Below are 25,367 nucleotides of genomic sequence, written 5' to 3' on the forward strand. Positions count from 1 at the left end.
CCAATACCTCTATTTCTGTCATTGTAAAATGCAAACATGTCTTTAGCAGCGCAGTGCTGCATGAAGATAAATCAATCCACTGACATATAAAACACTTGACAGCTGTCAACATGTCTGCCAAGTCTCACATCTCTAGTGCAAACAGTAATATCGAACAAATCAAAATTCTGCTCAGACAATCAAATATTATATTCACAATGTTCTGGCACCTTATACTACTACTACTACTACTACTACTACTACTACTTCTACCATACCATTACTCAAAGTCTGAGAAATACTATGACACATTTTAATACAATCTTAATGTGTTTCATCAATGTATTAAAGAATAATTGTAACTCACGGTTTGTGATGTTGATGGCTATTTGATAAACGTTTCTACTGTAAAAAGGCAAAAGCCACATACATGATAAAATTGCACTACAAGTTCTGCATGTAGTTCCCACTTATTTGTTCTTCATAACAGATTTGATGATGGATAGATCAGATAGACTTATTACTGTTGTTATTATTATTAATAATAGTAATGATGATAATGCATGACTATTGTATTGATAGTACTAGTATCATTATAAAGCAATATTACATTTAATGACACTGACTGTAGAAAAGGTTTTGCAGCAGGGTAATGACATTTATGGAAATACTTTAGCATTGGCTGAAAATTATTTGAGTTATGCATTTTAATATTACAAGTATATGTTGTGTAATAAGGGTCTTATTAACATTGGTGCTCAGTTAATAAAGACAATCCTACCAAAAATCAGCCTTCCTGAGAGTTGGTGATGTCGTTTTCGAGTCTCACCTCTTCATAAACCACTCATTTCACTCATTTCTGGTGAAATCTGATCGGGCCATATATGGATTGAACATTTAGAAAGTGAAAGAATTTTCAACATCAGTGAAGTTTTGATTGATGTTAACAAAGGAAGGTGTGGTGTGCCTGACAGCTACAGGTCCATAATGGCATAGAATGCCAGCGAAATGCTTTGCTGATGTGTTGAAGTCAATAAAGAGTGAAAACCAGAAGAGAGGAACAACAGTTTCCAGATCCCCTTCCCCTCAGACCTGATCCATATGGAGATATTTCATGTTAAATTACATTAGAGTTATGCACTAGATTCAAATTATGCAGTCTCAATGCATTTTTGTTACAAAGCAAGACAAAGTTACACTGAACATTTCTGAAATCTTACTCTGTTGTTTATTTTGAATGCAGCCTCCTGCTGAAGCCATCATTATTTCAAAACTCATGAAATGACAGAGAATAAGCAGTCAATGCGCTGTATCCTGTATACCATGGTATTCACATAATATACTGTAGCACTAAAACGGTCACCCCAAACCATAACATTTGTGAACTTCCCCACAGTTATGGCTAAGACCAATTTGGGTTAAATGACTCAGATAAACCAAGGTCAACAGAACAACTAGAAACGCTCTTGCTCTCTCGCTCTCTCGCTCTCTATATCTCTCTCACACACAAACACATACACACACACTCTCTCTTCTTGTTATCTCCGCTCTCTCCTGATGATCTCTAGATCTGGGCAGTGCTGGTACTGTGGTTCTTCTGGGTCGGCCCAGGTGGATTCTGGGAGTTGGCTGAGACTTTGAGGGGTGAAGCAGATCAGTGCCGTGTCATTGAACACATCCAGGAAACGCTGCGAGCAGGGCAGGGCTGTCTCCTCGCACACACTCATCGCCTGGCAACAGTGTCAGTGGTCAAGGTCCTAATTACATTTTTTTTTTTAAAGTTACAGAATTGTAAACAGAAGCTGGAGTGGGCTCCAAGTAAGTGCCTTAATAAGTGTTAAGAGTAAGTCCTCTTTTCCATGAGATATATTTGCATCGCATTGCTTCTGTGTCACATTTCCAGAAGCAAGAACCGCAAGACTTGGCAGATGCACAACTGCTTCTGAAATATGCCCCTGCACGGCTGGTTGAAAAGGAAGCATTGACTTGCATGATGGCTATTAAGATCCTTCCTTACACATTGCAGACAGAACACAACAAAGATTTAAAGTATACAAATATAGTGGAAAAGTATGTACAGTAGCACACCCCCTTATAGAAAATCTATGACTTCATTATCCTAACAAAGCAAAGATACAGGGCTCTTCTTTTAGGAGGCCTATTAACCTAGTTAACTGACTGATAGGTCACTAACACATGTACTTGGAATTGTGTTGTAATTGTTTGAGTGAAAGGATACAGTGCACAGGTAAGCATAGTCCCTCTGGAGCTCCCTCTGCAGCATTCTATGGGAAACACACACACATGTTTAAATTGCAAAGGAATTGGATGAATATATACTGTATATATTAGGGCTGGGACTCGATTAAAAAAAATAATCTAATTAATTAGAGGCTTTGTAATTAATTAATCGAAATTAATCGCATTTTAATTGTATATGAATATATGACCTGAGAACAGTGAGAAGAATTTTTTTTTCACATGGATTTTTAGTATAGCCTACTATTGGATAATGACTGAATACATAGGCCTAAGCTTAAGCAACAAAAATATTGTTTATTAATAAGTCCAACAGACCAGTGCAATTTTTGCCATAAAGTGTAGCAATACCATATTTAGAAATAGTACATTTTCAGAAATCCATATAGCCTATAGATAGGTAGGCCTTCTGTAAACTATAATACTGTGATATCCTGTTAATTGTGTCACCTGTTACCTTGAGTTGAGTTCATGAAATTGTTGTGTCCCTTTAAGGGGAACTGGGGGGCGGAGTTTACGTGTGTGCGTGTGTGTTTGTATGCGGTTCTGAGTGTGAAGTTTCTTTTAGGTCTATGAAAGTTGGACATGGAATTAGGTTCGGTGGATTACTGTTATAAGCGTGAGTTGTGGTTGTAACAGCAACTCGGTTGCTATTTGTTTAATAAATAAAGCTCAGAGGTTTCCCTCAAGTCACTTTGTCCACGCTAGCAGCTAGCTGCTTTATGTTTTGCACTGAGGTGATACCTGCGGTGATACGTCCTTGTTGCATAGGTTGCACACATCTACGCTTCCATCCGTTCGTTTTTTGTCTTTCCCATCCACGGGGCCAACCAAAGCGGTCACATCAGCTTCTTTGTTCATGTTCACTGTGCCACTGTGGTTTGTTTTGTCTGAACCGAACTCATGCGCGTTACTTGGTGCTCCAGTATAATCGGTCCGTCTGAAACTCATCCAGTGAGAAACGTTCCGCGGTGCAAAAATAAATAGGCATACGATTAAAATGCGTCAATTTTTTTAATGCATTAATGTTTGTGTAATTAATTAATCGTAATTAACGCGCTAAAGTCCCGGCCCTAGTATATATATATATATATATATATATTAAGAATTAATTGCTGGTGATTCATACTGTAGATATTATCTACATTAATGCAAATTCTGCCTGAAATATTACTTTAGACAAGGACGGTGTAGATTTGTTTAATCTCTCATTCAGTTTTTGGCAACAACGGTCAGTTAGGACACACCTTTCTTGAATGCCAATGAAACTGTTGCCTACGATGAGGAGTTTGGGCAAGGCCTGAGAGCTCCAGTTCTTCCAGAGCAGGTTGTTATACAGAGCCTTCCCACAATGCATCAGGTAAAGGAGTGTTGGCTGATGCACAACTCGCTTGCCTTCCTAAAACACATCCATGCCACAGGGTTAATGTTAAACAAACAAACAACAAAGATTCAATTCACTTTAAATATAAATCTGAGTGTCACCTGCAGCTTGCAAAGCTTGCAGATGAGAGAGGGAAAGTGAGCATTTGTGTTTTATTCACCTCATTTTCTGTGAGTACTGAAAATCCCAGAGCTCTAAGTGTCTCACACTCCGTCAGTGAGAACACAGGATCATACACACTGCAGCGCTCCACTGGGATCTGCAGAGTGAACCTAGTGAGTAACCAGGACAATACTTTGCATACATTGAACACTGTATCAATATACTTCTGTTTCCAAACATTTTTTTTCAGACGCCTTATGGATTTTATCAATTGTCAGATGGACCCATTTGAGTCACTATTCACGCAAAAGCATTCAAGACCAAAATGTTTTCACTGTGTGTGTGTGTTCAAGAGCTCATGCACATATGCAACTATTCAAAATAAACTCAGGGGCAAGCGTACTGTAAGTGTAGCCTGCTCTTTACGCGAAGGAGCATGTCATAATTTATGTTTGGGTCTAAACTATATGCAGGCATGTTTCAAAGTGCATGCCAGGTGGGTATTATCATTTTACAACAATATCATTATTAGAAGCCTTGTAGCTTTATTTCCTTGGTAAAGCAAAGCCATAGCTATAGGACTAAGCCACACTTGAAATACCTGGTGTCTATTTGGTACACACCTTTAGGGCATCCAGCAGGAGAAGTAGTAAGGCCAGTTGATAGCGTGCAGACACACATGTGGAGAAGCTGCCCAGGCCGTAACACACACAGTCCTGCAGGCGTTCACTCTGGACACCTGTCTGACCCCTACAGGGCCCAGTGTTGGACAGCCGTCCCGTTAGGAGATCTGTGAATGATGAGATTATAAAAAGATAATCTTTCAAAGTACAATTTCGGCATCAACACTTGCCTGACAGTTTGGCAGTTTGGCCAAACCAATCTGTGCTTGAACGAAATGGAGACAGACAGGAAAGAGACACTACTAACCTTTCCATTCTGACCAGAAGTCCTCCCCTCTCAGTTCATTCCTACGGGAAGAGATATGAGATTCAAACACTGACAATAAAAGATAAACGGTAAGTTAGTCTGTTGTATATGAGGCATGGTGTATGTTTGGATACTGACTAGCCTACAGCAGATATGCGACGCAGATGTAGTTTTGGAATGCTGTTTTCGTTTACCTAACAGCCACTAGACACCAAAAAGTGTGTAATACTCACACGGCCTGAATGATACGTTGCTGATCTCGATGGCTGTCACCGGCTTCAGGGACTGGAAGATCAACGGCACACACAGTTGGTGTTTTCTTCTTTCTACTTGAGGATCCTTTACGCCGCCCTGCTACCTGCCACTCATTGTCACTAGCCATCACTCAGTAAGATCATCGGTGAAGCAAAAGAGGAGGCAGATGAAAGCACGCGATGCCATACCTTTTAACACGTAGGCTAATGTTAAAGTCTAGGTTCAACTGAGTTGTGTAACCTATCCAGTCTATGGCAAATTTAATCGTATTCAATTACCAAGTTATTTCAACAACTGAGACCATTCAGGCATCAAGGCAGCGACTTCACGTGTTTACAAAACCAGCTTCCTGAATTCTGTCGTCACATTTTACGTCAAAATAAAGGTTACCAAGCGTTCAAAATAAAAGTTCTGTCTCTCGTTTGATTTTGTGACTATTTTACAGCCCATAGCCTAACAGGTCTCTAGATAGGCTAGCTAGCTTCATTATTCTTTACTGACAATTAAACAGATAAGGCGTAATGCTTAGAGCATGCATCCACCACCACCACCACCCATCTGAACTCTGAACTGTTTCATTTTGTATCTGTGTTGCATGGAATTTGAACATATTTGTTTGGTGTTCAGACCGTGGAGGAGCAGTCCAACTTCGATTTAAACCCAATAGCGTAAACGGTAATGAATAGTGTGTTTTCTTAATTAACGACAGATCACATCGTCCACACATCGCGTTGTTACTTTTTTTCAGAATTGAAAATGCATGTTTTTGAACATTTTACGGAGGAAGTTGCGCCATGAATTGACGGGAAAAAACGAAAGTAGAACTATTGCTGCGTTGCCCAAAACAATACCTTATCTGTGACTGATGCCATGTCAAGTAACCAAGACTTTTTCACGTGTTCGATGGTGGACGAACTCAGAGACCATCACACAATTCTATCTGCAGCAGAGAGAAAGGTAGGAAGGTCTAGTTACAGGTTCCACTTACAAGCTATCTACAACTTGAACGTCGACATGCAGGGTGAAGCAAACAAGCTATTTGGAAAACAAATCCGTTTATTCCCTGCTAGAACTGCACTTGGTGTTAGGTCAACATTATACTAATGTTCTTTGTTTGGTAGATATTTTGTAACACTTCTCAATCGCTCACGGTATAGAGCTCCCCAGTCCCGCCCACAGCCTTGTCCGGAAGTAAAAATCCAATACAATTTCTCCATTGACAATTGGAGAATAAGCCATAACATCGTAACCGTCCATGGTAGACTTAAAACCAGCTACGATGTGACTAAGCGATTATACCTGCTCATATAGATGTCAAAAGTTAATGGGGGCATCAACCTTGTTTTGAGAAAACAATGCTTTATTCACGATTTAACGAGAGAGTACTACACTACCCGACACCCTAACGTGTAAAACTGGTGAAAGCAGAGCCTTTGATTGGTAGAGATCGCCGTTGCCATGGCAATGCCAAACAAACTGTACTCAGCTTTTCCCGCGCCTATCGTCCAGCTTCGTCTCGCTGGAACTTCCAAACTTAAAATGGCTGCAGGGCTGATCAGGACCGATGTGTGGTCTTCCGAAAAATAACGGTTTTCTCATCTTGAAGGTTGAATTTACTCAATGGAAACGGTAGGAAGTAATCATCTTCTTTTCTCAGATTAATATGGAACCATGTTAAACTATCTTTAGGCTGCAAATGTTGGAAATGTGTGTACGTTTGCAAAGCATCCTGGGATTTGAGTTTTCTATCTCGGAATTTAAGATATGTACACAGTCTTGTACCTTTCGCTTTTTTTACATTTTCTGTTCATTTTTTCACTCGAAATTATAAGTTATATGCTTATGAGTCACATCGTAGCTGGTTAGCCTAAGGCATGGTCTAAAACTCTATATATCCGAATTTTTCCAGAAGTCAATGGGAGAAATGAATGAGAATTTTACTTCCGGACAAGCACCTCTCTCGGAGGAGGGGCGGGACTGGGGAGCTCTATTTAGCCTAAAACTAATTTATTAGGTGAGTGTGGGACTAAGTGCCTGTGGCAGAGCTACAGTAGGCTATATCTAGCTGTAAAACCTACAGTGGTTGACACTATGACTCAGTTGTAGCCTAAAATCTGCTTAGACATCTCAGATCTTTGTGACTTGACAGGTTTATTTTCATTTTAAGTTCACAAGACAAATTTGTGGTAGGCCCACAACAAGTTATCAATGCTTCCTTCCTGTTCTCCTTTTTCCAAAGACCATTTATTTCACCACATCCTAATGAAAGGAATTGTAGACAACTTTGATAATGAGTTTGAGTGATTGCTGTCTAAGTCTGAGAAACTATGGCTATAATCAGGTAATGCCTTATATTTTGTTTTGTTTTTAAAATAAAGATGGAAAAAAAAAATCTATGATCACAATTTTCAGTGTTGATCATATGTATTTTGTTCATCATAGACACACTTCAGGGAGACCCATAAAATCCAGCAGAGAATCCAGATGAAAGAGAAGAAGCTCCAGGCATTGAGGAAAGCTGTGGATGCACTCAAGGTGAGTAGCCCACTGAACAGGATAGGGCAGGTGGCTCTAGTCCGTCAAATACGAGTCTATTGCTCCTTCACTTTAGATGAACCACTCTACATTGTGTGTGTCCTAACAGAGCTCTGCTCAGACAGCAGTGGTGGACAGTGAGAGGATCTTCGTCGAAATGATCTACTCCATTGAGAGAAGGCGTTCTGAGGTGAAAGAGTTGATCAGAGCTCAGGAGAAGGCTGGGGTGAGTCGGGCTGAAGGCCTCCTGAAGCAACTTGAGCAGGAGATAGCTGAGCTGAAGAGGAGGGATGCTGAGATGGAGCAGCTTTTACATACAAAGGATAACATCCATGTCCTCAAGGTAACTGTTGATGTATGGTTAGTTATGATACCCATGTTGGATATTGTGTGTGTTTTAATGAATCATTAGTCACAGCTATTCAGTCCATTTTCTTGCTCACAAAACACATGCAAAATCATTATATAACTTTATAGACACTATATAGAGGCTACCAGTTGAAACCAGGCTGGCTTGAGGAGGTCATTCTTTAGATGTACATCAAGAAACTTGAAATTAATTTTGCCTCCAGTCATCCCTCTGCATTTTTTTTTGTATTTCCCTCTAAATACCTTCCAGTTTGTGAGTGACCATCGATCTAAAGACTTATCCTGTATCACTATCAACCAGAGCCTTACAGAGAAATCTGTCTCCACACTAAAAGAACAGCTGGAAGACTTCTGCAAGCAGGAAGTCATGAAGATATCTCCAGGTTGGTGGCATTCCTGCCATGAGTTTAGTCTCCTGTCTTACTTTGTGAAAACATGGAAATGGTAAATTCTAGGATCTGTGAAAATGTGAGATGGTGATAGCATATAATGGCTTAGGTGCTGGTGTAGCATGCCGTAGCCAGAAAAATGGTGGGTTTAATTGCCAGCTGCTACAGTTGTGCCTTTGACCAAAGCACTTCACCCCAATGTGCTCTGAGGAGAGAGACCTTTGTAATAATTTACGGATGTAAAGTCACTTTGGATTAAATTGTTGGCTAAATGACAGCTATCATGCCTTAGGAGACGTAGCAGGCAATAAACAGGGTACCAGTCAGATCTGCCAAAATCATATCCAAGTTGCTTGCATGACCCCTGGGCTCTAGTTTAAAATGAAGAGATTAAATATATGGGCCTATGAGGTACCATGGCATATATTGTATACTAGATTTTTATATTTTAAGTTCAATTTTTTTTTTTTTAAAGTGAGGCTAGTTAAGATCAGAATTAGGTTAATGTTCAGAAGAAAACATTTATGTGTTGTTTTCTGCAAGCATACACACATACCTAAACAAACACATAGTACATAAGTGCATAGTAATGAACCAAATGATTTCGCATATGATATCTGCAGTTGGGTTGTATTATTGAATAGTTTCAGACTATCAAGACCTGAAGGTCTTCTTCCTTACTCTCCTAATGAGGGTGAACGCTTCTTTGAGTGAATCTCCATCTTAACTGGTCAGTGATCCCAGAGTCCTTTCAGATTAAAGCAAAGGGATACTCAAATGTCACCTTGTCTTAATTTATTCTGACATGATGTAAAAATTAACATCCTGGTTTTTTTTTTGCCAACCTGGGAAAACCCAGACAAACCTTTGGCAAATTTGAATTTGCTCTGCAGGTCCGTCTGGCAAAGAGGTCATTCACTCCCATTTCTAATGTTCTTAAAACCCGATAACATGATGACATTGAAGCAGTTTTTGAAAAAACAAAAAGATGTTGAGATGTTTTTTTTTTTTCATTGGTTTGCATGTCATCTCCTTCATTGTTGTGATTTGTTTTAGGTTATACAATTGCAACCAGAGGCATTTTGATCGTTGTCTGTTAGTGATTCTGCTTGGAAATAGGAGTTGAATGAACCTTGTCCAGACCAATCTCGATTTCAATTGAGATAAGGTAACGGTCTGGTGCTAACCAGGCTATTTTTTTTCTGCACTGCTCACTGATTGTAATTGGTTGTAATGTTTTCTGCCCAGTGTCTGATGTCCAGGCTGTCTTACCTGAACCAGTGACCAGAGAGGATTTCCTACAGTGTAAGTTGGGCTTGCGAGCAATGCAAGTTCACACGCACACACACACACACACACGCACACGCACACGCACACGCACACGCACACGCACACGCTCACGCTCACGCTCACGCTCACGCTCACGCTCACGCTCACGCTCACACTCACACTCACACTCACACTCACACTCACACTCACACTCACACTCACACTCACACTCACACTCACACTCACACTCACACCCATACAGTCAAATGAATACATGTACTCAATGCATTTCGCATGCACACAGACTCATACTTGTAAGTCATTATTAAAGGACTCACCTCAAACACACACACACACACACACACAAAAGACAAATAAATACTGAATAATAATAAATAATAAATAAGCACTGGCTTCAATCCCAACAGATTTCACTCCCTTCACACTGGATCCAACCACAGCACACAGAGAACTCCACCTTTCTCAGGAGAACAGGAGCGTGGAATGGAGACCTAAGGTCCAGTCATATCCAGATCATCCAGAGAGATTTGATTGGCCTCAGGTACTGTGTAGAGAGGGAGTGTCTGGACGCTGCTACTGGGAGGTTGAGTGGAATGGGGAAAATGCGGTTGATATAGCAGTCTCTTATAAAAGCATTCGCAGGAAAGGAGGGAGTGAGTGTGTGTTTGGAGGCAATGACCAATCCTGGAGTCTGATGCTTTTCAGCTCCAACTCCTCTTTCAGACACAACGATGAAGAGACTAAACTCCCTGTAGTCTGCAGTTCGAAAAAAATAGGAGTGTACGTGGATCACAGGGCAGGAGCTCTGGCCTTCTACAGCATCTCTGACACAATGACCCTCATGCACCGAGTTCAGACTACATTCACTCATACGCTCTACCCTGGGTTTTTGGTTGGCTTTAGGTCGTTGGTTAAGTTGTTGTGACAGAGATATATAGACACTTAATCCAGATGTCAAGTTCCATAGGCTTTTAGTTTTTGAAACTTTTTGTTTCTTCACATTCTTGCTATCTGTAATTAGTTTTTTTGTATGCTTTATACAAATGCTACACAGCACCTCATCTGTGAAGCTATTGTGACTCAGATATAAACAAAAGGAACTAAGACCGTATTCACCCAGCCTGTCTTATGTTTGTCTAGAGAAGTTTGTTTGCATCATCAGTAAACTGTTATGACACTCAGGTAGGACCACATGTTGGGAATAGGTATCATCTACTAAATCTCCGAGCCACTTTAGTTTACATGTCCTTTGTATCTTATATGCTTTATAGGTCTTTGCACTTCAGACTTGACTTGATGATGTAAATACTACTTTAATGTTCCTATTTATATTACTACTAAGTTGAACTGGTTCTGAGACTAAAGAATTTCACTACTGGAAATTATGTTGCATCTTGATCAAGTGTAGGAAAATACTGAAGACAAACACGGCATTTATTTAGAATGACCAAAATGCAAATAAAAACAGGTAATTTTTTTTTGCAGTAATTTGTTAGATTACCTTGATTAACAAAATGGTATAAAGCATGAAATGAAAGGCATTTCATGTTTTACCTAACTATGATATGCGTTAATTTTGAAATTGATGCCTGCAACACATTCCAAAATGTGCAAACAGACATTGTGTATTCATGTGACATCACATGGAGCTTGGCAGTGAAAACAACTAAAAGAGAAAAGAGAACATTGAGATTGATGGGTAGCCTACTGTACATATGCTTTAGTGGATTATTTCCATTTCGTTTTTTATTTATTTCCATTTGAATTTATTAAAACACATTCCACAGGAAAATACAGTATGGTACTATGTACTCTTCCACGCATATTTTACAGCATTGGTTACTAAAATAAAACACACTTGTAAAGTACAAGCCAGTTATTTCCTACCACTTGGGCTTCTGATGTCTCACAAACACATATACTGTACACATTTCATGTCCAGGAGTTGATAAAATCTACATCGAACTGGGATGTGTCCCTCTAAACTCCACACATGATTTCATTTCAGTGAATATTCAAGTGATCCATACATCATTTCATGACCTCTCAGATTTATCTGTTGTCCCTGCATACTGTACAGTATGAAACAGTTTTAAAAAGTAATGTTGAAGTTTCACCTCTACAACTGTAAAATGTTGCTTACTCGCTAATCTTTCAACACTGTTGATCCAATAACGTCATTTGATACACAGAGGTATCAAACTTCTACTTAAATATTCCATTCACGTGCCATGTTTCGCTGTACTTTTCTTACAGGATATGTTCTTTTAATAGAGTATTTTTGCATTGCTGTATTTATATTCTTGCTTAAGTAAAGGATCAGAATTCACCCCTCTCAGTCTCTCATTATAGCACTTTCCATTGTGAACCAGTGGCAGTAGATTCTAGAAAAAAAACTGATTGGCTGGCCGGGCTGGAGCACAGACTCAGAGAGGAGTGGCACATGAACAAGACAAGTAAAACGTAAAACAATACATATTTATGTCTTAAATAGGCAAACTTTTTTATGTCATTAATATTTGAAAATGCAGACATATGAAGTAACAAATATATACCTTAATTTTTGGTAGAACATCTGAATCACATAACTTCAAAGATGCAATGCAACACGAAAGATAGTATTTTCAAGTAAAGCAGTAGGGCGGTTTTCCACTGTATTCCTGTTTTCCTACTATATAAGCTAGATGTGCATGGAGAACAACTTCATTACAATGGTAGAAAATGGTTCAGTGACACAGGGCATTCATAACATCGCAATGTGTCCCCGTAAATATAGCCTTAACATTATGATTATATTAAATCAATGTAAAAAACGTGTTTTTGGCTTTTCATGACGTTTCATGCTGACAATCCCAATCACACCTCGGTGGGGTGGCCCTTGGGATCCCCTACTGGATTCCGGGGGTGGCTTTTGCCCCCCATTTGGCTCTGCCCCTGGTGTCAACTCTATCTGATTTGGCATCAGGTGGATGGGGTAGTTTAATACATATAACACAGATACATATGTTTGTCAGTCCTTTTTGCAGTTGCCTGAGGTTGCATAGTCAAGGTGGTCTCCGTCCGTTAGAGACTGAGAGAATGATGGTTGTGGCCATAAGAACTCATCTTTGGAGGAAAACGCTCCACATTTTCATTCTGATCTCTTGATTATCAGGATATTATGACTTGACTTTGGCTCTACCTTCTCTCCTGTTCTCGGGTTTTCACCGCTGTATTTGGATCCAGGCAAGGCTAATAAATGAGAAGAAGATGGGACAAGCTTAGTTCACTTTTGAAAGGTGTGTGTGTGTGTGTGTGTGTGTGTGTGTGTGTGTATATGTGTGTGTGTGTGTGTGTGTGTGTGTGTGTGTGTGTGTGTGTGTGTGTGTGTGTGTGTGTGTGTGTGTGTGTGTGTGTGTGTGTGTGTGTGTGTGTGTGTGTGTGTGTGTGTGTGTGTGTGTGTGTGTGTGTGTGTGTGTGTGTGTGTGTGTGTATGTGTCCGAGACCGAAGGAGAGAGAGAGAGAGAAAGACAGAATACAGTATGTTTGTCTGAAGAGTGTATTTGTGTGTCTGTGACAAACTTACACTGTGAGAACTCCTATCTGCTCACTAGTTCAGTAAGACAGCCTAGATTTTACTGAGACATAAAACATATCATTTCAATGACTAAATAACATAAATTGCATAAACATCACAGCTCATTTTTTTAAAATCACATCAGTAGAGGTATACAGTACTTTCAACCATACTTTTAACCTCCTGCTCAGTCACTATAGCTTGGCTGCATTTCAGAGATAAACATGATTTTAAGTTATGTGGCTTCTTAAGCCTAATTGCTGTATCATTGGCATCTGTGGTTTAACCTACAGCTGCACACACACACACACACACACACACACAATCACCTCCCCAGCTTACCGGCGTATAGTGAGCATGACATGACCACGGCGGACGGCATTGGTCATGAGGTCCACCACCTGCTTGTGTGAGTAGCCAGTGATGGATGTGCTGTCAATGCAGATGAGCTCATCCCCTGCCCGAAGCTGGCCGTCCCGCTCTGCTGCTCCATATGGTATGATCGTCCCAATATACACCTGAAACACACACACACACACAAACACGCTTATGTTACAGGAGTATTTTTAAATATACTGTATGTAAAATAAATAAATACACGTAAACATATAGAGTATGTGTGATTTGATATTTCAATAAACACATTTATATTTATAAAAAAATTGCTCTCAAATATTTCATTTTGCAATTTAATTAGCATGGCTGACACCAATCCAATTCTCAACTGAGAACTGGCCTGGACACAGTTTTTCTTTCCAAGCATAACCAGCAGTGAAATGAAACACGTCTACTTTTAAGGTTGACAGCGTCCCAAGATCTACCAAGCCAAATAGAAATCCATCTAGGAGTATAGCAAGAAAGCAATACCAATTGATGCCAATGTGCCAACCACCCTCTTCTGTCTGTCATCGTATAAAGCTTGCTCCATGCTGGTTGTGATTCGTTTCTGAGATCTGGATATGAATTCAAAATGTGCTCTCAGAATCGTCTGGTCTCCATGTTACAGTTGAATGGCAGTCATTCTTAATCATGGAGTACGCTGGCAGCATTTTCATTTTCAAGACAATGACAGCTCTAATAGTATAGTGATATGGGCCATCTTTAAAAGGTGAGCTGCCTGCTCAGGTTCACGCCAGAAATACTCACGGCCTGCCCGGGTCTTTCTCCTCCACAGATTCTTAGGCCAAAGCCTGACTCCTCGTCCCGTGTGATGAACACATCCAAATTCACAGTGTTCACAGCCAAGGCTGGAGAAGGGGAAGACGTCAGACACTTCAACACAAATTAATATAATTGCTTGAGAATGTGCTTAAATCTGAATCAAACACATGCTGGAATGTCTTGCCAAAATTCTGACTATACTGTTTTGGGACAACTAAATTAGTTCATTTATATTAACCACACCAAGGAAGTTGGTACACACACACACACACACACACGTTTATAAGATTTGGATAGGACTGGATATGATTTCCCTGTATCTTATTCTTAATATCAAACATCAAAGCGTGAAGTAAAAAATGACTTCAACAGCAGTATGTCGCTCGTGGGATCGGAGGTACTCCTGCCATGTATCCATCATCCACCATCGGCCCCAAACGCCTGTCAGCCCTGCTCGACCGAGACTGCGTGTCCGTAGCGGCGGGGTGAACTCCCTGAACATTCGCCCTTTGGAATATTCCCGATGCCCCCAGGCCGCGGTTCACTCCAGTGAAAAAGTGGCCTTGATCAACAGCAGGTCTGTGTCTAACAAGACTTTCATTTTAAATGACTTTTTCACTCGTCACAACTTGGATTTCCTGTTTTTAACCGAAACATGGATCGGTGCTGGAGCTGGCCAGTCTTCTGTTTTCGGTGAACTTTGCCCAACGAACTGTTCGTTCATTAGCACGCCGAGGTGCGTCGGAAGAGGAGGCGGTGTGGCTCTTGTTTTTAGAAAAACTTTAAATTACGCACACTTGCTGCAGGGGGTTTCTCCACCTTCGAACAGCAATGCGTAATTGTGGATTCTGTTAAGTCCCCACTGGTCTGCGCACTGATCTATAGGCCCCCTAAGCCTGACAAAGACTTTATCACCGAATTCTCGGACTTTCTCTCCAATCTTGTGTCATTATATGATCGTCTTCTCATACTTGGCGATTTTAATATCCACGTCTGCTGTCCAGACAAACCTTTGGTTAGCGAATTTCGTGGTGTAATAGACGCACTTGGCTTTACGCAACACATAAATAAAGCTACTCATAAACTGGGACATACACTTGACCTCATTTTGTCTTATGGTTTAACTGTTGGAAATATTGTGATTGAGGATGCTACATTTTCGGATCATAAGCCTATTATGTTTGACATCACCCTCTCCAGTCCCCTGCAAACTGCTACAGCTCAGGGCCGTTATTCCCGCCATATACACTCTCTTACTGCAACTCAGTTTTCTGATAGCTTTCTGAGTAAAACTGTTGCTTCTTCCATTGCAACAGCAGCTTCATCCTCCTCTAGCCCTGATGAGCTAGTCACCCTTTTCCACTCCTCTTGCTCTTCTATACTTAACTCTGTAGCTCCTCTCAAGTACACTCGCCCCAAACTAAAATCTCACTTTTGGTTAGATGATGCCACACGCTCTCTCAGGCAGGCATGTCGTAAAGCTGAAAGGAGATGGAAAAAGGACCAACTCACTGTCTCCTTTGAAATGTTTAAATCTGCATTAGCTTCTTTCCAGACAGCTGCAAAAAAAGCCAGAGCAAAGCATCTCTCTGACCTTATCAGTAAACACTCAAACAGACCCAACATTTTATTTAGTACTTTAAACTCTGTTATCAACCCCCCAAATTCTCCAGTTGCTGATGTATCTACTGACACCTGTGAGAAATTTCTAAAGTTTTTCACTAACAAAATTGAGAACATTAGGTCATTATTTACCCACTCTTCTCCTGTTACTCCACCTGATTGCTCAGGTGTAGAAGCTATTTTCAACCAGTTTCAACCGATCTCCTTCACTGAGCTGAGGGACTTAGTATACCACATGAAACCAACTACATCACCTCATGATGCTATACCCTCCTCTATTATGAAGGATGTCTTTGATACAGTTGGCTCCTCCATTCAGATAATTTGAAACTCATGCCTTGCCTCTGGCACTGTCCCTGCATGTTTTAAGCATGCGGTTGTCCAACCCTTGCTTAAAAAACACAACCTTGATGCCAAATGCTTAAAAAATTATCGTCCCATCTCTAAGCTTCCCTTTATTTCTAAAGTTCTGGAAAAAACTGTTCTGTCACAGCTGTCTCCCTTCCTGGCCACCCATAACATACTATAACCATTCCAGTCAGGATTCAGACCCCTGCATAGCACTGAAACAGCCCTGCTTAAGGTAACCAATGACCTGCTTCTCACACTAGATTCAGGTGACAATGCTATTCTGATATTACTGGATCTTAGTGCCGCTTTTGACACAGTTGATCACAACATCCTCCTCACCCGCCTTGATCAGCTGGTGGGCATTAGGGACTCTGCACTACTTTGGTTCCGTTCCTATCTCACACATAGGACATTTTCTGTGTCCATTGGTCAGTTCTCCTCCTCATCTGCTCCTGTCTCGTATGGGGTCCCCCAGGGGTCCATCTTGGGTCCTATGCTCTTCAGCCTGTACATGCTCCCGCTGGGTGACATCATTAGAAAGCATAACATCTCTTTTCACCTTTATGCGGATGACTCTCAGCTGTACTTGCCTCTAAAATCTAGGGACTCCATACAATCACTCTTGGTCTGTCTTGAAGACATTAAAAGTTGGATGGCCAACAACTTCCTCCAGCTGAACAGTGATAAGACTGAAATCATAATTTTTGGTCCTCCCAAGGCAAGATGCACTGTAGAGCAAAACCTAGGTCATCTTACCCCATCTGTCAAATCCCATGCTAGGAACCTGGGGGTCATTCTTGATTCTGAACTCTGCCTTGACAAACAGATCAGCACTGTTGTCAAAAATAGTTTTTACCAGCTCAGAATGATCTCCCGCCTCAAATCCTTCCTATGTCACAAAGACCTTGAGAAAGTTATCCACGCCTTTATAACAACACGGCTGGATTATTGCAACTCCCTTTACCTCGGTTTCCCCCAATCCTCACTCAGACGTCTGCAGTTGGTCCAAAATTCAGCTGCACGCCTCCTGACTGGCACCAGGAGACGTGAGCACATCATGCCAATTCTAGCCTCCCTACACTGGCTCCCAGTTCTTTTTAGGGTCCAGTTTAAAGTTTTATTATTTGTTTTTAAGGCACTAAATGGGCTGGCCCCAGCATACATCACCAACCTTGTCCAGCTCCACTCTACCCAAAGGTCCCTTCGATCCACCAACAAAGGGCTCTTACATGTGCCGCGCTCACGGCTCAAACAGCGGGGTGACAGAGCCTTTGCTGTTGCTGCCCCACGTCTGTGGAACCAGCTCCCCCTGGATATTAGATCCGCCCCCTCCATCTCTGCCTTCAAATCCAGGCTAAAAACCCACCTGTACTCCCTGGCCTTTCCTGTTCCCTAATCCTGTACTTTCTGTTTCTTCTCCATATGTTCTGTGCTGTGTGCCCTGTCCTGTCTTGAATGTTATTATTTCACTACTCGTTAAGTTTAGAACTTGGGAGAAAACGGGTAAGCAGACGCACATGGAATTCGCCAGGGATTTAACATTGCACTTTAATAGGTGGTGTTCTTCCTTCGAGGTTCAGACATATGAGGCACTATGTGACTTAATTGTTTTGGAGCAATTTAAAAACTCGGTTCCAAGTCGCATAGCTACCTATCTAAGCGAACACAGGGTAAAGACCGCTGCAGAGGCTGCCGTCCTGGCGGATGAATATGTATTAACACACCGTGAGCGTGCACACAGAGCCCATGATGGTCACATGGATGGCTCCTTTAAGTCCCAGTCAGTAGGTAAGCGTTGGGATGATATGAAGTGCCAGCAGGGTAAGCTGAATCGGGCTGCTCAGGGCCCACCGTTTGATGCAAATAAGATTTGTAACTACTGCAAAGGTAGGGGACATTGGAAAGCAGAATGCCCAGTGAAGTACTAGCCTTGTTCCTACTGTTATTGTCTGGTTATCATGTTAAAGGTTCAGAAATTGTCCTTGACATTGTCCCGAGCCTCTTCTTCCCTTTCCTCTTCCCACTCTTAAACTTTGCTTCCTCAGGCGCCAGGGGTTGCTGGGTAGTTAGTGGAGATGGTAGGTTGGCTTTGTGGAACCTTCTCAGATTTGGTGAGTTTGCACAGTTGTTAATATTAAATGCCAGGTAGTATGTTAAATGTTCTTATTGTGATTTTGTAGGGGGGTGTAAATGTTTCATGTTTGGGGGTAGAGTTATTGGTAATTGTTGCTGAGTGCCTGGTGGGAGCCCTGCTCTTATGGGAGGGGGTATGTCACGGCCCCTCTACCATGGGTGCCTGTGCCACTGTCCTCTAGAGTCCGCAGGGCTCCACCAGGGCACTAGGTGTCCCTGTCTTTGTCTCTCTGTTTGCAGGCTTGCTGATTGCTGCACCTGGGCCCGGTGTTGGTGGTCTTAAAGTTCAGTCTGCTGGAGTGTTCACTCTCTCTGCTCACCCCGCCTGTGAGAGCTGTCTGGGTGGCTTGTGCTGCAGCAGGCCAGACGATGGCTGAGGCGTTTTTGCTTTTGTTAAACTATTCTCTCATTTCGTAGATCTACTATTTTCTTTAATAAATTATTACTATTATTATTACTACCCCTCGTGTTGTCTCCATTTTGTCATGGTTTTGAGCCAAACTGTGACACTATGTTTTAGCAAATGTTCTTTGTATTACTTTGTATTATTTTGTGTCCTTTTTAGTCTTTCACTGTACAGCACTTTGGTCAGCTTATGCTGTGTGTAAATGTGCTTTATAAATAAATTTTACTTACTTACTTACTTACTTACTATGTCTTCCAGACTCCCAGACACTTTTCTACTCTTCTCACCTAAGCATCAATGCACCAAGCACCTCATTCAGGTGGATGGCAAAGTAAAACCTGCAGGAAATCATCAGGCATTTCTCTCCCTCATTCGCTCACCTCCTCGGAGCACCAAGAGTGTGACGGTGCCCCCTATGGGAACCTTCTTGAGCAGGCCCACCACCTGCGCATGGCTGAGCATCTGCACGTTGCGGTGGTCGATCTCCTTGATGATGTCGTCCTTGAGCAGGCCACAACAGCTCTGTTCGTCCAAGAGCTGACTGACCCTCTGGCCCAGAGGGCTGTCGCAGATGCCGAAGCCGAACCCACAAGGCCCACTCTGCAGCGACACCTCCAGCAGCTGTGGCCGCACGTGGGGGCCCTCCACCCAGCCCCCGTATTCCGCTGAGGATTCCAGGACGTCAGTGGGCATCAACTGTCTGTCCAGGGTGCGATGGATGGGGACGGCTTCGGAGATGACCCTGCTGGCGGAGTTGGGCAGTGAGCAGCTGCGTTGCAACCGTTGCAAGTCAGTCTGCTGGCCCACCACAGACTGGGCCTTGCCCAGCATGCAGCGACCTCCCATCTCCACTATAGCACATCATGTGAGGGGGTAAGGGGAGAGCAGAGAAGAGGACAGGGGAGTGTGTAAGAGGGGAGGAAAAGAGAGGAAAAGATAAGTTAGCACTAATCGCTCATGAGTGTGACCGATTAGTGCTAATACCAGGAACAGCCATCTGTGTGTATGTGTGTGTGTGTGTGTGTGTGTGTGTGTGTGTGTGTGTGTGTGTGTGTGTTTGGGGGGGGGGATAATGGCCAGTGACACAGTAATAACTTACTGCTCGGTGCCCACGTCACATTCCTGTTTATTCTTCTGACTGGGAGTTCTGGATCAGTATCTGGGAACCAAACAGAGAACATCAAGGAAGTGAAGATGAAAGGGGCCCACTTATGGTTGCCCATATCGTTTCAGCGTATTTAAATGTTTATATTGTGTGTGTGTGTGTTCGTATGTCTGTGTGTGAGTCTGCGCACGTGCACGTGTGCATGCGCTTGATTGGATGATGTGGACCAAAAATAAATAGCTCATGTCTGGCATTTTGTCCAACCTGCTGCAGATATCTTAACCACTCCTTGCATGATGACGTCATCTAGTTTCTCTTCCAGCTGTGCCTTCACTACAGAGACAGATTCCATCACAGCCACAAATGAGAAACTTTGGCTGAATGTCGTGCTGGTTGTAACTGTACTGCAAGGAGCACTGGTGACTGATACAACATTCTGCAGAGAGAAACACACAAAATGTATTCTCTTAGGGCTGTGCTGTGAAACAGACAATAATTAAATTCCAGAATAATTTTGAATGCTCCCTTTGGTATGATAGCTCGAGATTTCAGGAAATCAGTACCACTGATATGCAACTCAGTAAATTATCTGTGAATTGCAACTCAGTTTTGTTTTTTTTATTAATTAATAACATTATACCTTGAGGAAATGGATGTGGTCCTCTGTGTGTGAAAGCTGCTCCATCTCAGCATCTTTCCTCTTCAGCTCAGAAATCTCCTGCTCTAGTTGCTTCAGGATTCCTTCAGCCCGACTCACCTCAGCCTTCTCCTGAGCTCTGATCAGCTCTTTCACCTCAGAGCGCCTTCTCTCAAGGGAGCGGATCATCTCAGTGAAGGTCCTCTCACTGCCCTCCACTGCTGTCTGTGCAGATCTCTGCAGGACATACACAAAGATGAGAGAAGGAGATGCACAGCCTTGCTCACAATGACTCTCATTTAGATCATGTGACAAATCCTGCCAGACTATACAGTACCTATCTGTGACATTGAAACAGACATCTGTGTCTGATACGGAAGGATATGGAACACATCTTCATTTAAATAGCATATGTAGCCTATTATGTTTTAATGTAACGTCAGATATACAATACTTCCTGGCTGGCGTGATGTCTTGACAGCCATGACCTACAGTAGTTGTAGTGCATCATTGTGATAAAGTTCACAGCACACATAAAATCTTAAATCTCAAATCAGCCTGCTGTTGTCTTCTGTGTGCTTGTCAGTATAGGCCAACTCACCTTGAGAGTCTCTACAGCCTTCCTCAGCTCCTGCAGCTCCCTCTCTCTCTTCTGGACTCTCTGCTGGAATCTCTTCTGGGTCTGCCCCAGCTGCGTCTACAGGTATGTTGATGAAAAACATTAGATCCAAATCATGATGCTAATAATATATGCTATGATAATATGACACTTTATGGTATCATACAGTTAAATATTGTTATAGTCCTGAATTAACAAACTGTTACAATACTCTGTTCATCTTGTTGAACAGACCATTTGTAAGAGGGCTGTTTCAGTACATTGAGTTAACATTAGTAAAAACAGCAATATTTATGTCAAGTAGGCCTATTTTTCAATGTTTTGACATTGATATGTTTTTTTTTTTCAATTTACAAAAACTGGTACAAAAAAGTAGTATAATTAGGCCATGAAAATGTGAAGGAGTCAGTACAAACATAGGCCTGTGCCTCCATTTGATCAACACTCAGCAATTTGTCAAAGACCATCATTAAATTAACTTTACATAATTAGACTATAAAAATGGGGCAGACAATATAGGCTATGTCAGTAGCCTAATTAATCAACATTCACAAATAAAAACTTTTTTGTGAATGTAGGCCTAGTTTTTGCTTTAACTTAACACACAAGAAATACTGTGATTGGTCAACTCGCCCTGCTGTGTGTTAAGCTGGCTCCTTCAAGCAACCTGTGGGTAACATAAGCTCAGACATATTTTGGTTACATTGATGGGGTTATCCGATTGTAAACTGTCTGTCAGTAACGTTATGAAATCAACTCTTCGTATCGCCACCAAGCAGCAGTTCATTCTGGCTACCGTTGCGGTGATAAGCGACGCAAACAAAACTTTGACAGGTTTACGCCGCCGATGCAACAGCATTGTGTCGATGCGAAACCCTACTCACCAGCACATTAGTGAGGGTGTCGTATGCATCTACGCACAAACGTATGGGTGTAAAGAAACCAGTCGCTTTCAAAATAAAAGCAACGATGTTGATTTGCGTGCATTATCTCTATGCCAGGCTCTTGACTACTTTTCCACAGACCTTACGCGGGCCGGTCTGGGAAAGGCCACGGGCCGGATTTGGCCCGCGGGCCGTACTTTGCCCAGGTCTGTGTTTGATCAACAGATGCATGTATTGTGTCAATTTGTGTTTTCAGCTCAGGATGAGGGTGGTGGCAGCCTTGGTTAACCATCTGGTTTTACAAGTTTACCCCCCCTACACACACACACACACACACACACACAACTTACATTCCGACATCACTAAGCAATGTGTTGTTAGACCGCAACACAGAAAATATCCAGTGTAAACTGTCCCTACCTGTTTCTCCTTTCTCCCTGCAGAGGTAGACTCGGTGTTATGGCCTTTGTGTTCATTCACCAGACAAAGAAAACAGACACAGCTTTGATCTGTGCAACAAAATATCTCCAGAGGCTTCCCATGTTGGGCACAGATCCTCTCCTGTAGCTGACCTGTGGCATCCACCACCTTGTGGTTTCTTCCAGGATTGAGTTCATTGTGAGCTTTATAATGACTTTCACAGTAAGAATGCACACACTCCAGACAGGACTTCACAGCTTTGAGTTTTCTCCCAGAGCATATGTCACACTCCACATCTCCAGGTCCAGCATAATGGTCAAAAGGAGGATCAGCCTGAATTCGGGTCTTCCTAAATTTCTCCACCATCTCAGCAATCAGGGGATTTTTGTAGAGCACAGGTCTGGGATGGAAGGTGTGTTGGCACAGGGGACAGCTGTAGACCCTTTTAGTATCCTCCTGATCCCAACAGCTATGAATGCACCTCATACAGAAATTATGTCCACAAGGAATAGCTGCTGGATCCTTCAGGAGATCCAAACAGATTGGACAGATGAAAGACTCTTCCTCCTGAGAAAACCTTTCCGCCATTTTCTATCTCTCAACAACACCAAGCACACACTCTCACTGTAGGAAGCAGCAGCAGAGTGAGTTGAGTTTTGTTTCTGTTTTGCTTCATTGGAATGTTCAGGAGGAGGACAGGTAGGGTAAGATCAGAGAGGGTGGTGCTGTTGAGTAGTGGCCAATCAGATCAGAGAGCTTTCCCAATCCCGCCCCTTTTAGAAGATCTACCTGAAGTGCTCATCCTGAAGCCAATGACTCATTCTCAACCTCTCTCCTTGATGCTCGATCCTCCAGGCTTGTTCCCACTGATCTATAACTAGCACTAGATAGACTATCCCATTGTTGCCACCCCATCATCCTTTATCTAGATCAGTGGGAAGGAGGACCGAGGAAGGAAGGGAGGATGCATAAATAGATGAATGAGAGGCACCCAATGAAGCCTGTTCAGATCATGCTGTACGTTGATCCCGTCTTTCAGGATTCCCAGGCACTCAGATTGGCCACTCCACTCCACCTTCTCCCCCTTCTCCCCCCTCCTCCACCCCATCCTGCCTGTCCCTTCCTGCTCTATACTCTGCTGCTGCTCTTTTGAGGTTTTTTTTTTAACAGAGACACTGGAACACACTCACAAATGCTAACTTGCACACAAATATTCATGCCGTTCAGGAAAATCACACACAGACACACACACACACACACACACACACACAAATCTGACTTATACAGTAGGCTATATTATGTGAGACATTTCCTCTGACACAAAATGTACAAATATTACACCCCCAACCCCCCATCACCCCTTCAATCTAAATTTGTCCAATCATAAGAGTCCTGTCACTTCACCATGATTCAAACACAGCACATTGAGAACTCCATCTCCATCAACAGTTTGTTGTTTTGGACATAGATTGAAATGTCATGTGGGACAGAAAATGTCTGTAGTTCAGCACCCTACAGAAGCGTAATAATACATTAACTCATTAATGTAATAGATGCGTCTTGTTTTCAACTGTTTTCACCTCAGATACAATTCTACCATTTTGGCTTTAGTTGCAGTTCGACCAGGGTTCCACTGAGAGCAAGCTACTGACGGCTAAATCTGTCTCTTTCACCCGATTGTCGTCAAATCTCAGATTTGATTGTAGTTTTTGCAAGTTCAAAATGGGTTATAAATGGGTTATAAATCTCTCCTCGGTCCTACAGCTCGTGCCCCGGAAATAGTTAAGCGGACGTCATAGACCTTTGAAGTGCACCTACAAAAAAGCATCTTTGCCCAAATAAGGAGATCTGATATCTGACGATTTTTCCTATGGGAAAATAACATGGGGATTTGGAATTATCACACCTGTTAAACTCTTGCAGGGATGACAAAATCGGAAATTTAGGAGTTTCCCTGAAGTTTTATATATCCCTGTGATCTCCGGTACGTGAAGGCGGCAGATTTTGATTTTTGCTACCACAGAGCTAACTTGTGATGCAACTTTTAGCTCTGGGGAAGCAAAAATTAAAGTGTGCCGGCTTCATGCACTGGAGATCACAGTATCCACAAGAAGGCAGAGGACAAAAGTGTGTTCAGGAAAATGTTTGCATTTAAGACTTCTTCATCCCCACAAGAGTTTAACAGGTGCGATAATTCAAAATCCCCATTTTCCCATTGAAAAAATTGCCAGATACCGGATCTCAAAGATGGCAGCTTTTTTATATAGGCAAACTTCAGAGGTCTATTAAGGACATAGGCCTACTGTAGGCTACCAAAGATCACAGTAGGCCTATCCAAGGCAGGACAAAAGTGTGTAGAGCAAAACATCTGCATCTCCGATGTCTTCGTCTCTGTGAGAGTTTAACAGGTACAGTGATTCAAAATCTCTATGCTATTTTTCTATGGAGGTAGATTTGTCTCTTTATTATTCAATCATAAAAAAGTGTGCTTCAATCAAAAAAATATCTTCAATCAAAAAAACATTCTCTTCTGTCAAAGAAAACACATTCATTCAAAGAAAACAAGTAGCCTATTTGAATGCAAAAAAAAAAAATTGAAACTCAAAAAAATGCCCTTGTCAGTCAAATATGTCTGCCAGTGGGAAAGCGTCCACCCTCTGCGGTACGTTTGTCTCAAAATGATTCAATCAAAAGAAAAAACACTTCAAAACTTTTTTTCACCTCCAAAAGGAAAACATTTTCAATCAAAGAACAAAAAGGGTTCAAATGCAATTATTTGGGTCTCAAATAGTTTTGGCATTCTATTGAAGTTGGGGTTTTGATTGATTTGTTTTTTTCTTTGAAGCAACATCTTTTTCTATTGAATAATAAAGACACAAATGTCCTACCCATATTATGGCCCAAACAAAAAAAAACATTACTTCAATCAAAAAAGCTGCTTTAAACAAAAACATTTTCACTTCTATCACAAAAAACATTT

General features: G+C 41.8%; 3 protein-coding genes across 8 annotated transcripts; 1 reads left to right on the forward strand and 2 right to left on the reverse strand.

The window, feature by feature from the left end:
* Window positions 1–1,184: 1,184 nt before the first annotated feature.
* srrd (SRR1 domain containing) lies at window positions 1,185–5,329 on the reverse strand. Its single transcript, XM_062543005.1, has 7 exons — window positions 4,888–5,329; window positions 4,655–4,695; window positions 4,348–4,514; window positions 3,783–3,881; window positions 3,486–3,637; window positions 2,219–2,264; window positions 1,185–1,709 (listed from the first exon to the last, which is right to left on the reverse strand). Exons 1-7 carry the CDS (start codon window positions 5,034–5,036, stop codon window positions 1,518–1,520), a joined length of 846 nt encoding a protein of 281 aa, XP_062398989.1. The 5' UTR covers window positions 5,037–5,329; the 3' UTR covers window positions 1,185–1,517.
* Window positions 5,330–5,337: 8 nt separating this feature from the next.
* Window positions 5,338–11,363, forward strand: LOC134088847 (tripartite motif-containing protein 16-like). 4 transcript variants are annotated; one of them, XM_062543000.1, is made up of 6 exons: window positions 5,338–5,866; window positions 7,352–7,444; window positions 7,554–7,787; window positions 8,064–8,196; window positions 9,451–9,507; window positions 9,900–11,363. In XM_062543000.1, exons 1-6 carry the CDS (start codon window positions 5,780–5,782, stop codon window positions 10,415–10,417), a joined length of 1,122 nt encoding a protein of 373 aa, XP_062398984.1. In that variant the 5' UTR covers window positions 5,338–5,779; the 3' UTR covers window positions 10,418–11,363. The 4 variants fall into 4 exon arrangements, with proteins under 4 accessions (XP_062398984.1, XP_062398986.1, XP_062398987.1 ...); XM_062543002.1 differs by having other exon boundaries at window positions 8,115–8,196; XM_062543003.1 differs by having other exon boundaries at window positions 5,338–5,584.
* LOC134088841 (E3 ubiquitin-protein ligase TRIM47-like) lies at window positions 11,207–23,444 on the reverse strand. 3 transcript variants are annotated; one of them, XM_062542990.1, is made up of 10 exons: window positions 22,388–23,444; window positions 21,066–21,161; window positions 20,585–20,701; window positions 20,092–20,263; window positions 19,822–19,881; window positions 19,103–19,573; window positions 14,195–14,295; window positions 13,391–13,566; window positions 13,058–13,109; window positions 11,207–12,723 (listed from the first exon to the last, which is right to left on the reverse strand). In XM_062542990.1, exons 1-9 carry the CDS (start codon window positions 22,973–22,975, stop codon window positions 13,100–13,102), a joined length of 1,791 nt encoding a protein of 596 aa, XP_062398974.1. In that variant the 5' UTR covers window positions 22,976–23,444; the 3' UTR covers window positions 11,207–12,723; window positions 13,058–13,099. The 3 variants fall into 3 exon arrangements, with proteins under 3 accessions (XP_062398974.1, XP_062398973.1, XP_062398975.1); XM_062542989.1 differs by having other exon boundaries at window positions 20,468–20,701; XM_062542991.1 differs by lacking the exons at window positions 11,207–12,723; window positions 13,058–13,109; window positions 13,391–13,566 and adding an exon at window positions 13,663–14,001 and having other exon boundaries at window positions 20,468–20,701.
* Window positions 23,445–25,367: the final 1,923 nt, after the last annotated feature.

Source organism: Sardina pilchardus, chromosome 8, assembly GCF_963854185.1.
Source record: "Sardina pilchardus chromosome 8, fSarPil1.1, whole genome shotgun sequence".
In the NCBI taxonomy this organism is placed as follows: domain Eukaryota; kingdom Metazoa; phylum Chordata; class Actinopteri; order Clupeiformes; family Clupeidae; genus Sardina; species Sardina pilchardus.

What these genes read in the sequence shown, in the direction of transcription:
- srrd (XM_062543005.1), bottom strand. Translation starts at nt 5,036, where the DNA reads ATGGCTAGTGACAATGAGTGGCAGGTAGCAGGGCGGCGTAAAGGATCC. An exon ending in CAACGTATCATTCAGGCCGT is followed by an intron (nt 4,696 to 4,887) that starts GTGAGTATTACA and finishes CTCTTCCCGTAG; the next exon opens with GAATGAACTGAGAGGGGAGG. An exon ending in CAGTACTCACAGAAAATGAG is followed by an intron (nt 3,638 to 3,782) that starts GTGAATAAAACA and finishes GATGTGTTTTAG; the next exon opens with GAAGGCAAGCGAGTTGTGCA.
- LOC134088847 (XM_062543000.1), top strand. Translation starts at nt 5,780, where the DNA reads ATGTCAAGTAACCAAGACTTTTTCACGTGTTCGATGGTGGACGAACTC. An exon ending in ATAACATCCATGTCCTCAAG is followed by an intron (nt 7,788 to 8,063) that starts GTAACTGTTGAT and finishes AATACCTTCCAG; the next exon opens with TTTGTGAGTGACCATCGATC. An exon ending in AGTCATGAAGATATCTCCAG is followed by an intron (nt 8,197 to 9,450) that starts GTTGGTGGCATT and finishes TTTTCTGCCCAG; the next exon opens with TGTCTGATGTCCAGGCTGTC.
- LOC134088841 (XM_062542989.1), bottom strand. Translation starts at nt 22,975, where the DNA reads ATGGCGGAAAGGTTTTCTCAGGAGGAAGAGTCTTTCATCTGTCCAATC. An exon ending in CAGGGAGAAAGGAGAAACAG is followed by an intron (nt 21,162 to 22,387) that starts GTAGGGACAGTT and finishes ACATACCTGTAG; the next exon opens with ACGCAGCTGGGGCAGACCCA. An exon ending in AGGCTGTAGAGACTCTCAAG is followed by an intron (nt 20,702 to 21,065) that starts GTGAGTTGGCCT and finishes TATGTCCTGCAG; the next exon opens with AGATCTGCACAGACAGCAGT.